The sequence below is a fragment of the Rhinolophus sinicus genome, chromosome 18, assembly GCF_057876585.1.
Source record: "Rhinolophus sinicus isolate RSI-liver-muscle chromosome 18, RSI-T2T, whole genome shotgun sequence".
Lineage (NCBI taxonomy): Eukaryota > Metazoa > Chordata > Mammalia > Chiroptera > Rhinolophidae > Rhinolophus > Rhinolophus sinicus.
Genome location: NC_142518.1, coordinates 1,237,259 through 1,253,014, shown reverse-complemented (window position 1 = coordinate 1,253,014; position 15,756 = coordinate 1,237,259). Strand labels below are relative to the sequence as shown.

The following is a 15,756-nucleotide window of genomic DNA, read 5'->3' as shown; positions in this document are numbered from 1 at the left end:
TCCTTTGTTGGGAAAGCACAGTGGGCACCTGTCACTGAGCTGTGAACATGCTGATGACTATTGCCATGTTCCACCCTCTCAAAGGAGAGCCAGGACCCCTCAAGGGCACCATAGGGGGCCCTCTGCATCTCCTGTCCTTCCATAGAAGGGGCTTCGTTCCACACCAAACAGCCCAGGCCAGGAAGTGCGTGACCACACAAGCAAACACTGAACCCACTTGTCACTGCAGCCCTCACCCAGGCTGATGGACCAGGCGAGGGTGGAAAACGATGCCTCTGTCTCAGGAGAGCATACAACTCACGCTTAACGAAGCCACTCGCTTCCACACCCCCCCAGCGCAGGCACAGGCCCTGTTAGCTTTGAACTTCAATTAAACAAATGACATAGACAGATACACGAGGTCTGACAATTAAGTTCGTGAACTTGGGGCAACAATGCCATTTGGATGATCTATCCATAGCTGTCAATGATGTATTTAGGTCCCCTAGTTGAAATTGAAGAAGACACAAAGAAATGGAAAGACATTCCATGTTCATGGAGTGAAAGAATCAACATAGTTAAAATGGCCATATTACCCAAAGCAATATACAGATTCAATGCAATCCCCATCAAAATCCCAATGGCAGTTTTTAAAGAAATAGAACAAAAAAATCATCAGATTTGTTTGGAACCACAAAAGACCCCGAATAGCCAAAGCGATCTTAAGGAAAAAGAACAATAATGGAGGTATCACACTCCCTGACTTTAGCTTGTACTACAGGGCTACAATAATCAAAACAGCATGGTATTGGCAGAAAAACAGACACATAGACCAATGGAATAGAATTGAGAATACAGAAATAAAACCACATAAATATGGACAGATAATTTTCGACAAAGAAGCCAAAAACATACAATGGAGGAAAGACAGCCTCTTCAATAAATGGTGCTGGGAGAATTGGATAGCCACGTGCAAAAGAATGAAACTGGACTGCTATCTGTCACCATGTACCAAAGTTAATTCAAAATGGATCAAAGACTTAAGCATAAGACCTGACACAATGAACTGCATAGAAGAAAACATAGGCACTAAACTTATGGACCTTGGGTTCAAAGAGCATTTTATGAATTTGACTCCAAAGGCAAGGGAAGTAAAAGCTAAAATAAATGAATGGGACTATATCAAACTAAAAAATGTCTGCACAGCAAAAGAAACCATCGACAAAATAAACAGGCCACCAACTGAATGGGAGAAGATTTTTGCAAACAGTGCCTCCGATAAGGGGCTAGTATCCAGAATATACAAGGAACTCATGCAAGTCAACAACAAACAACCCAATTGAAAAATGGGCAGAGGACCTGAAGAGACATTTCTCCAAAGAGGACATACAAATGGCAAATAGACATATGAAAAAATGCTCAACATCACTAATCATCAGAGAAATGCAAATCAAAACCACAATGAGATATCACCTCACCCCAGTCAGAATGGCCGTCATCAACAAGACAAATAGTAACAAGTGTTGGAGAGGCTGTGGAGAAAAAGGAACCCTCATACACTGTTGGTGGGCATGCAGACTGGTGCAGCCGTTATGGAAGGCGGTGTGGAGGTTCCTCAAAAAATTAAAAATAGAATTGCCATATGACCCAGGAATCCCTCTCCTGGGTATCTACCCAAAAAATCTGAAAACATTTATACATAAAGACACGTGTCCTCCAATGTTCACTGGAGCTTTGTTTACGGTGGCCAGGACATGGAAACAACCAAAATGTCCTTCGATAGATGAATGGATGAAGAAGTTGTGGTACATATACACAATGGAATACTATTCGGCGGTAAGAAAAGATGATATAGGAACATTTGTGACAACATGGATGGATCTTGAGAGTGTAATGCTGAGCGAAACAAGTCAGACAGAAATAGCAGAGAACCATGTGATTTCACTGATATGTGGTATATAAACCAAAAACAACAAAAGAACAAGACAAACAAATGAGAAACAGAAACTCATAGACACAGACAATAGTTTAGTGGTTGCCAGAGGGTAAGGGGGGTGGGGGGTGGGAGATGAGGGTAAAGGGGATCAAATATATGGTGATGGAAGGAGAACTGACTCTGGGTGGTGAACACACAATGGGATTTATAGATGATGTAATACAGAATTGTACACCTGAAATCTATGTAATTTTACTAACAATTGTCACCCCAATAAACTTTAATTAAAAAACAAACAAACAGTCATGGGGATGTAAAATACAGCATAGGGAATATAGTCAGTAATACTGTAATAACTGTGTATTAAAATATAGCTGACATACGGCATTAGTTTCAGGTGTACACTTTGGTTATTCAGCATTTATAGACCTAAAGGACTGATCACCATGATAAATCCAGCCACCATCTGACACCGTCCCAGGCTGTCCAATATTATTGACTATATTCCCCGTGCTGTACGTTACATCCCCATGACTTACTTGTTTCATATGTGGCAATTTGGCCCTCTCATTCCCCTTCACCTTTCCACCTCTTTTTACATTTTTTCAATTGCCATTGATTAATAATTCAAAATTATTTTATATTTATATTTTCACTCTGCCTCCATAGTCTCTTACGCAGAAGTTCTGAGGCCAGAGAGGTCCCTGAGACAGGATTGGATTTGAAAGAATTGGCCTGATCCGGGGTCATGCACGAAAGCTCGCATCCTTGGCGAAAAGAAAGATTTCAAGTCCTAGAGGTTTGCTGCAGTTCCTCTTGCTTCTTTAAAATCAGAGGGCGATTAAAGGCCCTCTTTTTTATTTAACGTCTTCACCTTTCTCACCCAGCCCTCCCCCCACCCCCCATCTGGCAGCCATCAGTTGCTTCTCTGTATCCGACAGTCTGTTTCTGGTTTTATTTTTTAAAATGACTCCACTCGAGAACTTTTCACGCGAGAAACTAGCCGAATCCCTCTAAGCTCTCATTGTCTGGCCTTAAATGTTTTTATAGTCACTGAGAATTCCTGTTATGTCCGCACGTTCTGCATGTGTCTTTGTGGCAAGTACATATATATAGGAACCTGTATAAACGTAACACTATAACACTGCCACGGCAACAGCCCCTTTTAAACGTAATTTTTTTTTTAATTAAATTTATTGGGGTGACAATTGTTAGTAAAATTACATAGATTTGAGGTGTACAATTCTGTATTACATCATCTATAAATCCCATTCTGTGTTCATCACCCAGAGTCAGTTAAACGTAATTTTTAATTGGAATATACATATAGAAAGAAGCACATACTGTCAGTATATGGCTTCATAAACTTCCACAACAATGTATGATATTGCTTATTTGGTTCTTCTCTCTCTCTCTCTCTCTCTCTCTCTCTCTCTCTCTCTCTCTCTCTCTCTCCTTTCTCTCTCTCAGTGACCTCCATGAGATTTCCAAGGTGGAACACATTTCTTAGGGAAAAAATGGGGAAATTTTGGACAGAAATAGATCTGAGAGAAACAAACAACTGTATAAACGTCGGTCTCTTAAAAAGGACCTTGTTCACGAATGTATTACATAGCCAAGGATGAATGTTAAAACCTTTTGACGTTTAAACTGAATTTAGTAAATGTTAATGTATGACATTACAGTTTTACTTTTAAATATTGATGTTTAGAAAAGCCGTGTCCACCTCCATTTGAATTTGCAATGAAAAAATATACAAGTCAAGTGGTTAATATTTTAGAAGGTACATTTTTTTAAATGGTCAACTTTACTAAAATAATAATTTATTGAGGCAATACAATAGATGTATTTTAAGTGTCAAGGCCAATGACTTTTGACCAAAAAAAAGTTCACTCATGGAACCACAATGAAAATTTTTCCTGTGCTCCATTTTCAGGACACCCCCACCTCAATTCTAGACCCCGGGCAACTACCAACTGATTTCCTGCAACTGCAGATTAAATTGACATTTTTCTAGAGTTTCATATGAATAGAAGGATACCACATGTACTCGGTAGCACTGTATTAATAATAGAAGGCAGTCTAGGGCAGTACGTCATATCTGGTCATCAAGAAAAATATTACAAGGCAAAAAGACAAAACTAAAAGACAAAACACAGTTAGAAGAGGCAGTGCCAGTATCAGAACCAGACTCAGGCAGGGATGCTCGAATTATCAGATCAGAACTATACAACTATGATGCCTATGAAAAAAATATAATGGACAAAGTAGACAGCATGCAAGAACAGATGGGCAATATAAGCAGAGAGATGGAAATCCTAAGAACCAAAAAGAAATTCTAGGGACAAAAACAAACAAACTGGGGACTTTGGAAACGATAACGTGAGGTCCATTGGAATACATGACTTCACTAGTTTTTGTTGGGTTTTTTTTTTCACTTGTATATTTTTACAATGCCATCTACTTGGTACATTCATGCACAGAAATTATGCTGGATTAGTCTTTCACGCAGTAATAGAATTGCACGCTTTGTATTCTTTTCTGATACTCAGGAGCTTTTAGGGAAGTATTAAACTGAAGAGAGAAAGAAATAAATGTCAGAAAGAGCTAACATTAAACTCAAATGTAGCAGAAAGGAAGGCAAAGGAGACATGACCGTCTCTAGGGCCTGTGAAACTTGTGAATGTAAATGGGTCTTGCAAAACCGTGTACAGCCTTTAGACTGGAGAGAACAGTAATTTTTTTTCCAACTAGAAGCAAGTTCTTGAATGTGAACTGAGTAGATGTTTTATACATGTGAACCCTCCAAACACCCTCTCATAAAAATTTTTAAAATGTGCGTTATATGTGGACACAAGCTTTTTAAGTTCTAAGTGAAGAAAACATAAACCCTCTGACAATGGGTCATATAAACCATACTGTGGCTTGCAAATGATATGTTACATAGGACTTAATAACAGCTTGTTATTTTGAAATGATTTAACGAGTTGACATGTTTTTAATTATTTGTTCTTTCAGTTACAGTTGATATTCAATATTACTTGATATTAGCTTCAGAGGTACAGCATAGTGGTCAGACGTCTATATAATTTATGCAGTGACCTCCATGGTGAGTCTAGTCCCCACTTGGCACCTTACAGACTTCTTGCAACATTATCGACTGTATTCTCTATACTTGCTTTATGTCCCCGTGATTGTTTTGTAACTACCAGTTGGTGTTTCTTCATCCCTGCACCTTTTTTTCACCCCAAACCTCCTCCTCGCAGGCAACTATCAGTTTGTTCTCTGTATCTATGAGTCTGTTTCTATTTTGTTTGTTTATTTTTTTTCTTATCTTTAGATTCCCCATATCAGTGAAGTCATATGGTATATGTCTTTCTCTGCCAGATTGATTTCACTCAGCATAATACCCTCTTGGTCCATCCATGTTGTCGCAATGGTAAGATTTCGTTGCTCTATTTTTGATCTCTCAAAACACGAATTTAGTCAAAACATTGTTTCTTCCTCTTTCCTTTTAAACACCGTGACCATGAATAGCTTCCACCTGCCCGCTCCACAAAACATTACGTGTCATTCCCATCCTGTATCCTTCTTTCTTCCAGAGGGGTGCAAATGAGCTGTACGACCCAATTATTGTAGCCGTTGTGTAATGTGGATATTACTCTTTAACCTAGCTTTTGCCTTGATTCACGCGAGGTCCTGTTCATTCAAGGTCTTTTAAGTTGGTAGACTCTTGTGAATCATTGAAGAAAGTGCCATATAAGTTCTTTACGAAGAGCAAGGTCTACTTCCCAACAGCACGAGCACAGAATCCAAGGACGCTTGGGTCACTGTGTGTGTGGAATCCACATTCTACTCCTCTGCCTCACCATGTTTCTCCGTCTGGTTACCCCTCCGAATCTTAAGGATGCTGGTCTCACTGCTCACAGCAGGGAAACAAGCTACGGGGACCCAGCCACTTCAACATTTTGGGACAGCCGGTTTACAGTAAGCACAAAGCGATGCTCTTGTTTACAGGTCTGACATGCTTCAATGTCACAATACGACCAAGACATAGATGTATTGTATGCTTTGTATACGTGGGCACTTATCTTTACAAGAACGTTCTGACATTTATTCCTGTAGTCATCAATCTTTTTTTATTTAAGTCTTGGAAATTCTCTCCTTGGTTTATTTCCCATGGTGGCAAGAACACTTAACGTGAGAGCCGCCCTCTTAAATGTTTCAGTGAGCAATACAAGATTGTCAACGGTTGGTACAATGCTACCCAGCAGATTGCTAGAACTCACTCATCTGGCATAACTGACTCTTTAAACCTGTTGAACTGCATCTCCCTGTTTCCCCCCCTCCACCCAGCCTCTGGCAACCACCCTTCTACTCCATGTTTCTACAGATGTGACTGTTCTAGAGACCTCATACGAATGGAACCATGAAATGTAGGAAACCACATTATTTTACTCTGTATTTAACCAGTGTCCGCCCCCCACCAAATGGCCAGGAAGGTTCTAGGGAAAAAAAAAAAAAAAGACATCATAATCGCTGAGGATGATGACATATGTGTCATGAAGACACACTGTGTGTTCTTGTCTAAAACATAATAATGATTCGATGTAATTCTCTGAGATCATGGAGTAAATTTCCTTACTTAACGAACGTGAAACTCTTTCGGTTACTCTGATGCCAATAATAGCTTCTGGATTTATATCATAAATAAATACCGAATGCTTATCATTAACCTTCAGTGAGGAAAGATGGTTATCTACGTTTTATAGGCAAGTCACTACAACCAGGTGACACTCCTCAGAGATATGATAAGTTTGGCCTCAGGGTTCAGTTTACTTAGCAAACTTGCCTAATGTATTTCTCTTAAGCATGAAATAAATCTGTTGCTCCATCCATACAAAAAAGCATGGGGAGCAAGAACATGACCTTTTCTTTTTAAATTAAATTTATTAGGGTGACAGCGGCTAATAATATTACAGGAGTTTCAGATGCACAACTTTATAATAGGACATGTATGTATCCCACTGTGTGCTCATCACCCAAAGTCTAGTCTCCCTCGGTCACTGTAATTTGATCCCCATTACCCTCTTCAGCTTCCCTCCATCCCACTTTGCCTCTGGTAACTACCACTCTGTTATCCGTGCCTATGAATTCATTCGTTTCGTTTGTTCATTTGTTGCTTTCTGTTTTATATCCCACGTATGAGTACCTGTGAATTCAGAGGAGGCTGTTATCCTTCTCTGTCTGACTTATTTCACTTAGCGTGATACTCTCAAGATCCATCCCCGTTGACACAAGAACCCACTCTTATCAGCTCATGGACACGTCACGTTTCCAGGGTTGATGCATGAACGTCGAGTCACAAAAACGTGGCAAGGTCACTGAGGAAGGCTGCGCTGCATTACCGCCAAGTTGGAGCCCCGAAATGATTGCCACAAAATCACTGCTCTGATTTTTACTTGAAGAATGAAGCCACTCCTAGACACGCCTTTACAGAGATAACATCTGTAATCCCTACACGAGATACAAAAGTGAAGTAGTAATGACTGTGGCGCGTACACAGAAACAGGCAGGTTCTGGAGGAGAGAGAATACTTGGTCCTTTCTTAGGACCAACATGCAATGACTTCCCAGTTTTTAAGGCTTTTAGTCTGAGGGTAGCCTGTAAACAACAACACAGGGACAGCTAAAAGTCAGATTCAAAATCTGCCGTCATTCTGCCATGAACAATTAGAGAAGAGGGTCCAATACATACACAGTCACTGAAAGGGAAGGTGAAAATCACAGAAAGAAAAGAGGCTGTGAGGGATGGTTGTAAACGCTGTGTAGAAACTCTGCCCAGATCTGTGGCTGACGTAAGAACTGTACACAGGAACGGCAAACACAAAATAACCAGTTAAAGATTTTTTTTTAAGTAAATAAATAAATAATCGAAACCAAGATTTGAGCAGCTACCGAGTACCCAGAATTTGCCCTTTGAGTTCAATCCAATTAATTGCCTGATGAAGCAAAAGCATCAGCCCTCTTTTCAAGAATAGAAGAATAAAGAGGGAGACCAACAAGATAAAAGAACATTCTAAAAGAAAAAAGAAAAAAATCCAGTGAACCCAAAGAAGATGGAAAAGTAGCAACAGATAGGGCAGAGAGAATTGGAAAACCAAAACCCAACCATGTCAATAATTTCACTAAACATTAATGGACAAAACATTCCACTACCAGAAAGGATTAAAAATCAAGACCCAATTTCATGGTGTCTAGGAGAGAAGTGCTTTACATGGGAAGCCACAGATAGGTCGAAGTGACAGGAAAATGTCCACCATTTAAATATCCAGTATAAGAAGCCTGCAGTTTCTGTGTTCATTAAATAGACTTCAAGGTAAAGAGCATTCCCAAGTATAAAGAGAGAAATTGCAGAATGATCAAAGGTTTGTTCATCAGGAAATAACAACATTTAAAAAAAATTTTTTCTAATACCAGAGCTTCAAAACACATGAGAGCAGAGTTAAATAAAAGAGTAGAATATTACACCATAATAGTTTTCTGTGTTTTAAAAAATTTCAGCACTGTTATTGAATAACTCAGTTAGGTATGTAACTCTAGGTTGATAGTTTCCTCTCAAAAGTTTGAAAAGATTGTCTTGTGTCTCCTCTTGGGGCTGTTACTAAGTCTATGTTAGTTGAATACTTTTTGTTTTTTAGGCAACCTTGTGTTTTGCTCTAACTGATTTGAAGATATTTTCTTAATCTTTTGAAGCCTGCAGTTTCCCCACGATGCCTTAAGTGATAAAGTTATTTTTGTTTATCCCGCTTAGAATTACCTTCTAACTGTGCTTCCTGAGTACCTTTCATCAATTAAGAATTTTTTCCAGCCATTTTTCCCCCTTCTATTTTACTTTAGTCTCTTCTCCAGTCTTTCTATTCTGTACTTCAGGGAATATAATTGATGACAACTGACGGTGGGGACAGCATTCATCATAATCGCATTTATTGAGAGCCCACTGTACACAAAGAAAATTCACATGAAACAACACACGCCATGCTCACAGCTACTCTGTGACCCAACAGACAGTGGTTTTCCCTATTTTACACATGAAGAAAGCAAGATGCTGAGATTTGTCCCCAATAGCACGGTCAGCAGGAAGCAGAGCCAACCCCTGTAAACCAGGCATTTTTGTCCCAGAACCAAATGTTTGTTAGGAAGAGAAAAAGGGAGACTAAGGCATGCAAATGACCTCAGTGCCCCTTCACATTTTATGTACACTACCTACTTCATGCTGCAATGAAATACTCATCATGATCGATTACAGAAACAGTATGTCTGGGTTTAGGGCCGGCAAGCAGAAACCATGTAAAACCAATGGCACAGGACCTATTACGTCTAACCATCTTCCAGGAATCACAGGTGCAGAAGAATTTGCAGAAGGTCACCTTGGTTCTCCTTCATCCTTGAACAATGACCTAATTACGTAAAAACACGATAAAGCAAATGCTTCACTCCAGTTCACTGGTGTATGGATCCACTTTCGTTTTGTTGATTTCCTGGACATGACTTGAAGGAAAAACTGAAATCTGACGGGAAAAGAAAAAAAAAAAACTGGTGGAGGGCATCATTTCTGATCCCGGATGGAATGAATGAGTCCGCTGACAATTGCTTGGAATGGCCTTTTGTAATAGTGTGTTGGTGGTTGGTAACAAGCCGTCCCTTTCCGTTCCTCAAGCGTTGGGTATAATGTCATCTTCTTTGTCACAGCCACAAAAGGGGAACGTCCCACAGCAGGGCTGCAGCCACGGCTTCCAAATGGTGTTGAACATGGACAGCTGCAGTGGGGCGGGAGTGAGCGTCCGACGATGGTCTTGTACGGCTGCCTCGACTTTCTGGACCACTGAGTCGAATAACGCTTCATTGCCAGGGCTGACAGGTCGGGTTTCAGAAGGGTCCCTTGAGATGTCAAACAGCAGTGGAGGGTCGTGGTAGGTCACATCGGTGCTGCAGGAACACATTTCACTTCCGTAGCAGGCCCCAGCGCCCTCTGGGGAGAACTTGGGGGTCACGTAATGAACCTTCCACACAGTTGCACCTGGAAAACAGAGCCCCATTGGGACGCCATGTTTGTGACGGTCCTTGGATTTTTTTTCCCCATTAAAAAATATACGAGGCCTCACAATTGAGTTCACAAACGTGTGGCTACGATGTTGCTGACCTTTTTTGATATTGGAGGGATTATTCATTAAGAGTTTGTACCAACTGGACAGACAGGTAACCAAGTGTCCTATTTGGAAGTGCTGAAAAGGCTGCGTGGAAAAGTTAGACGACCTGAACTTTACTCCAGTTCATGTCTCTTGCATCACGACAACACACCAGCTCACACGGCACAGTCTGTGAGGGAGTTTTTAGCCAGTAAACAAATAACTGTATTGGAACACCCTCCCTACTCACCTGATCTGGCCCCCAGTGACTTCTTTCTTTACCCAAAGATAAAGGAAATATTGAAAGGAAGACATTTTGATGACAGTCAGGACACCAAGGGTAATACGACGACAGCTCTGAGGGCCATTCCAGAAAAAGAGTTCCAACATTGCTTTGAAGGGTGGACTAGGCGCTGGTATCAGTGCATAGCTTCCCAAGGAGAGTACTTTGAAGGTGACCACAGTGATATTCAGCAGTGAGGTGTGTGGCACTTTTTCTAGGATGAATTTGTGAACTTAATTGGCAGCCCTTGTTTTTCTCAAATGCTGTGGCTGATAATTGAAAATCTTCCGCACAGACTCCCACAGCACCAACAGCGTTTCCTCAGCTACAAGAATAACACATGTGACTGCAAACTGGCACTTTTCTATCTTACCATGACAGCACGTGGACACAGTACTTACTACCTGCACGGCCACTGTCATCGTGGAAATCCTAATTCAGAATTTCCATGATTCATTTCCAACCTTCCTCTGACTTGGCGTGCGCAAAATGGAAAATTTTCTAAGGCTAAAATATCGCTTTTCAGATCTGAAATTGGCAAAGGTCATTTGGCAAGATCAGTCATTCCTTGTTCTTTCTTCCTTCCTACTCCCTCCCTTCCTTCCCTCCTTCCTTCTTTCCTTCCTATATGAACAGTTATCCGTTTAATTTCCAGAGGCCACTTTGAGATTATAAAAACCTCATAAACATTTTCCAGCCTCTGGTCAACTAACCTTACACAGAAGCCCACTGCTGGAGTCTTAGAGAAAAGCTGTTTTTCCTAATAAAATTAGACTGAATCATCTGCCTGGATCCTGCACCTCCCTTGTTTTCCCCCCTTCTTTCCTGCGTGGAGTGAAGACGTGACGCCTGGAACAACAGCAGCCGTTTTGCAACCATGGGGTTAGAAAGACAAGAAGGAAAGCTGGCATGACAGGGACGTTTGACTAGAAACCGACAAAGAGCAGTTCCGTATCACAGTTGGGCAGTAAACCAGCCCTGTGCTTCCAACTTCTGGAATCCGTATTATGAAAAGATAAACCAAATTGCATTTGTTTCGCCCTCTGTAGTTAAATTGGGGGGGGGGTTGTTGTTTGAGGGTGGGGAGCTGTTCTCTCGTGTTACTCACCATGGAACGTGTCCCTACCTGAGACAGAATCTAAAAGGAGTTTGTGTTTGTTTTTCTTTTATGTGGGAAACTCATTCACTCTGATCTGAAGACTGGATCACCTTGTGAGTGATGGATCGCATGGGAGAAAATCCGTGTGTCTCCCGCAAATTAAGTCCAGTCCCATCAAGTAAGGATTCTGCAACTTGATGCAAATGTCTGTGACTGAGCTTTCTTTACAGGTGCAAACCGGTGTCATTCGCTAATTGGCATTTGTTTACAGGTATCCCCTGGCATGAAGGTAGGTTACAGACGATGAATCAGGAGGGGGCAGTTAGTGAGTGGTGTGTAGGTTAGACTGAGTTTGTTCCCTGTTGCTATTTATTTCAGCCCCCTTAGTTGTGGATATTCGTATTCTCTCTCTCTCTCTCTCTCTCTCTCTCTCTCTCTCTCTCTCTCTCTCTCACACACACACACACACACACACACACACACACACACACACCCCTATCTCTAAAATCACACTATAGTACAAAACTGCTTAAGTAATTTTGCTAAGGAAAAAAAAGAAAGCATCATGGCTGCGTGTTATGTGCACATGGCATAACGTGCCCTCCGCCTCCCCGCCCCAAGGAAAAGGGGTCAGGCTGTGCCCTTAGTGTTTCCCACGTCTGCCACCTTCACACTCACAGTCCTTCTGACGCCACCTCACGGTGTGCAGGTAGAGCCCACAGTAGTGGAAGAGAAATTCATGGTCCGAGTGGTAGACCCTTCCTTCCAACAGGGGCATCAGGTTCCGGCCATCGATGACCCTTAGGAGACAAGGGGAAATGCAGAAAGGGGTGAGTCAGGCATCCTTTCCACATGCGTCTTAGAACAAAACAAGGGGGAGGGGAGGACGCACTTTTCAGGACCTCGTACACAGCTTCACTTATTTTGCAACAACACAAGAAATAAGACTGACGAGACATTTCCTAGGGTAACGGGACAGGGCAGCAGCTGGAAGAATTATTCTGATACTTTGCAAGAAGACACCGTGGGTGAGTGTCATGCATTAGAACATCGAACATCTTTATTTACTTCAAGGGAAACTCCACTGCAGACGAACACACCCGCCCCCAACACACACACACATACGGACACAGAATTAAACCATTAGAGCATGTAACATGTGTCTTAAAGCCCAAAGAGGAATGTGGCACAATTCATCACACACACACAGATACATACTGCCTTTTATTCAGCGACTTGCTTACTAAATATTTGCTTAAGGGTATGGGTGCTGTGAGGCTTATCCAAACGCGTGAAGCTCAGATCCCACAAATGAGGACACACCAACCTGTGCCTGAACAAATACAACTGAGAGAGAAAGTAAGGCATGTTGTAAGACGGAAACAGACAAGCTATTCCAGCATGAACTAAGGAGAGAAAGATGTCCAGTGGTCTCTACAGAATATGGAAAATTAAGTAATAGTCTTTGCACGCACATATAAAATCACCTGATACATCCAACATGCATGACACATGTGTCTCCCTAGGTTTCATACCTGTCCTGGGGCAATATTCCTCCACCGACATAAGACAGCGTTGGGTAAATGTCCATTAGACTCGTGGGCTCGTCAATGACCTTCCCCGCCTCCAGGACTGCCGGCCACCGGAATATTCCTGGGACACGGATGCCCCCTTCCCATCCGCCCATCCCTTTGCCACCTGAAACCAGAGATAAAAGCCAAAGATGAATTCAACTCAACCATATAATTCTCCAGTCGACTGGAAATTAAATCTAGACGGAACGTTTGCGTGCTGTATTTATAAACTTCCAATGGTGAATACACAATGGAGTGTACAGATGATATATTGTAAGTCGTGCACCCAAAATTTGTGTGACATTAACCAACGTTATCCCGACACATTTAACTTGAAAATCAACCACCCAAAAAAAATCTGTAAAGAAAAGTGAAAGTTCTAATCACGAACCTCTTTCAATCATGTGACACATCTAGTAATTTTAAGTAAAAACAGAGGCTATCCTAACACAGAACATTATTATGTGCGCAGGTGTGCTATGGACTTTCAATATTATGAGAGAAGACGAAAGCACATCCCATAAGCTGAAAATCTTCTGTCTTTTTTTAAATTTTCTAAATTAAAAAAAACACCTGTTTTTCAATTACACTTGACATGCAATATTATATATTACGTATTCACCTGTACAGCATAGTGACTAGACACGTATGTACTTCACGAAACAATCCTGCCGTAAGTCTAGTCCCCGCCTGGCACCATCCATCACCGTCACCATATTATTGACTCTATTCCCTGTGCTGTACTTTACGTCCCCGTGACTATTTTGTAACTGCCAATCTGTACTTTTTAATCCCTTCCCCTGTCTCACCCTTTTCCCCCAATCCCCTCACAACTGGCAACAATCCATTTGTTCTCTGTATCTATGGGTTTGTTGCTGTTTTCTTTCTGTATTTTGTTTTTTAGATTCCACTTATAAGTGAGATCATACAGTATTTGTCTCTCTCTGTCTGATGTATCTCTCTCAGCCTAACACCCTCTGCATCCATCCATGTTGTCGCAAATGGTAAGATGTCATTCTTTCTATGGCCGAGTGATATTCCAGTGTGTATATGTACGACCTCTCCTTTATCGTCATGTATTGATGGGCACCTAGGACGCTGCTAAACCCTGCAGGGCCAGGACGCCCCACATTGGACAGTCATCCAGCCCAGACGTCAGTGGTGTGAGGCTGAGAAACCCCACTTTAGATGGCTCTTGAGAGCCTATGTGCTTATTCTCACGAGGCTTTCGTGACTTCAGGCATTTTTGTCTGAAATTTTTGGAAATGGCCCAAAAAAGCACATCCTTTTTTTTCATGTAGATTCCTAAGAGATTATAAGTCCCACCCACATCTCCAAACAGCGTTTCCCAAGGAAGGAAAGCGAAAGCCCAGCTCTCTAGACATCACAGAGGCATGAACGAAACACGGCAGCCGCTGGCCATCACCTTTGTAGACCCCGTTCCAGCCGCCCAGCTGGGCCCCGCTGGCCTGCGCCTCCAGGCGACCCCCGTTGTCCGAGGTGAAGTACACCAGCGTGTGGTTGGCCAGGCGCTGCTGGTCCAGGGATTCCAGGATCTTACCTGGAGGAGGTGGAAACAGGAAGTTGTTCACCTTTCACAGGCACCATTGCAACCCCATCATGTTGCTGCTCTGCATTTACTGCACACAACAGTGTAATTCGATGTTACTTTATTATACGTTATATACGATTACCTAGGAAGTCACCACTTAATGTAGACTATGGTAATACAGACAGAGTATATATGGTGTGTACTGTGTAGTATATAAAATAATATTAAGTTTATAATTACCTGTTATATATTTAAGGCATAATATCTAACATATTATCTATGTATAGCAAACATGTTTAGTATAAATATCATAAATAGTAAATATATAATATACAATAAATATAATTTATTGTTATGTTATAAATATAAAATGTGCTTATATTATATCAAAATTGGAATATATAATATATACTGTAATATATAAATATATTATTTATATACAAATATATTGTTATACTCTGATATACTTTTTATATTATGAATATTATAAAATATTACATTACATACAAAATATATAATATGCAGTATTTAAATATACAATAAAATATTTTTAACTATAACTCTTATAATTATAAATACATAACAACAAAATATATAATGATTGACAATTATGTATCATATAATAGCATCACATAACAATTATGTGGAATTATACAATAATTATGTGATAGTACTATGTTATTATGTAAGATGCAATTATAGTATTTAACTTTTAATATGTGATTTCATTATATAATAATATAATTTCATGACATAATGCATAATATCTTTCATTTTACAAATTATGTAATGTATACAAATAATGGGAAAATATATACATTCGGTTATATATGATGTATATACAGACAATATATTACAAGGTATTATATACAATATACAATATCAGCGTCACCCACAACCACCAGCCAGTACAAATGAGGTTTCCCAGCTAAAATAAACTTGTGAGTCCTAATGAAACAGAACCAATAGTTCATAAAATGACACCACCAGAGGTCAGTAAGGAAACCCATCCACTTGCTCGAGAGACCAGCACCCCAGCCCTTCAGGCAGTTCTCATGCCGGGTCACCCCTGAAGGCTGCACCCAAGCTACCGGTTACTCTTTGTGTTCCAGTTGTGAGTAAGCATTTGGTGATAATGAATACTC

General features: G+C 40.8%; 1 protein-coding gene across 2 annotated transcripts in view; it reads right to left on the bottom strand.

Moving 5' to 3' along the window:
* The window catches only part of ARSH (arylsulfatase family member H), a 31,344-nt gene that overhangs the window by 562 nt on the left and 15,026 nt on the right, over positions 1-15,756 (bottom strand). Inside the window, exons 7-10 of one of the 2 annotated variants that reach the window (XM_088794848.1) lie at positions 14,486-14,620; positions 13,021-13,183; positions 12,164-12,285; positions 8,795-9,994 (exon numbers count right to left, since the gene is read on the bottom strand). In XM_088794848.1, coding sequence (XP_088650974.1) covers positions 9,630-9,994; positions 12,164-12,285; positions 13,021-13,183; positions 14,486-14,620 — 785 coding nt within the window. In that variant the 3' untranslated portion in view covers positions 8,795-9,629. Of the gene's footprint in view, positions 1-8,794; positions 9,995-12,163; positions 12,286-13,020; positions 13,184-14,485; positions 14,621-15,756 lie in introns of those variants that run through there. The other variant, XM_088794849.1, reaches the window with a different exon arrangement.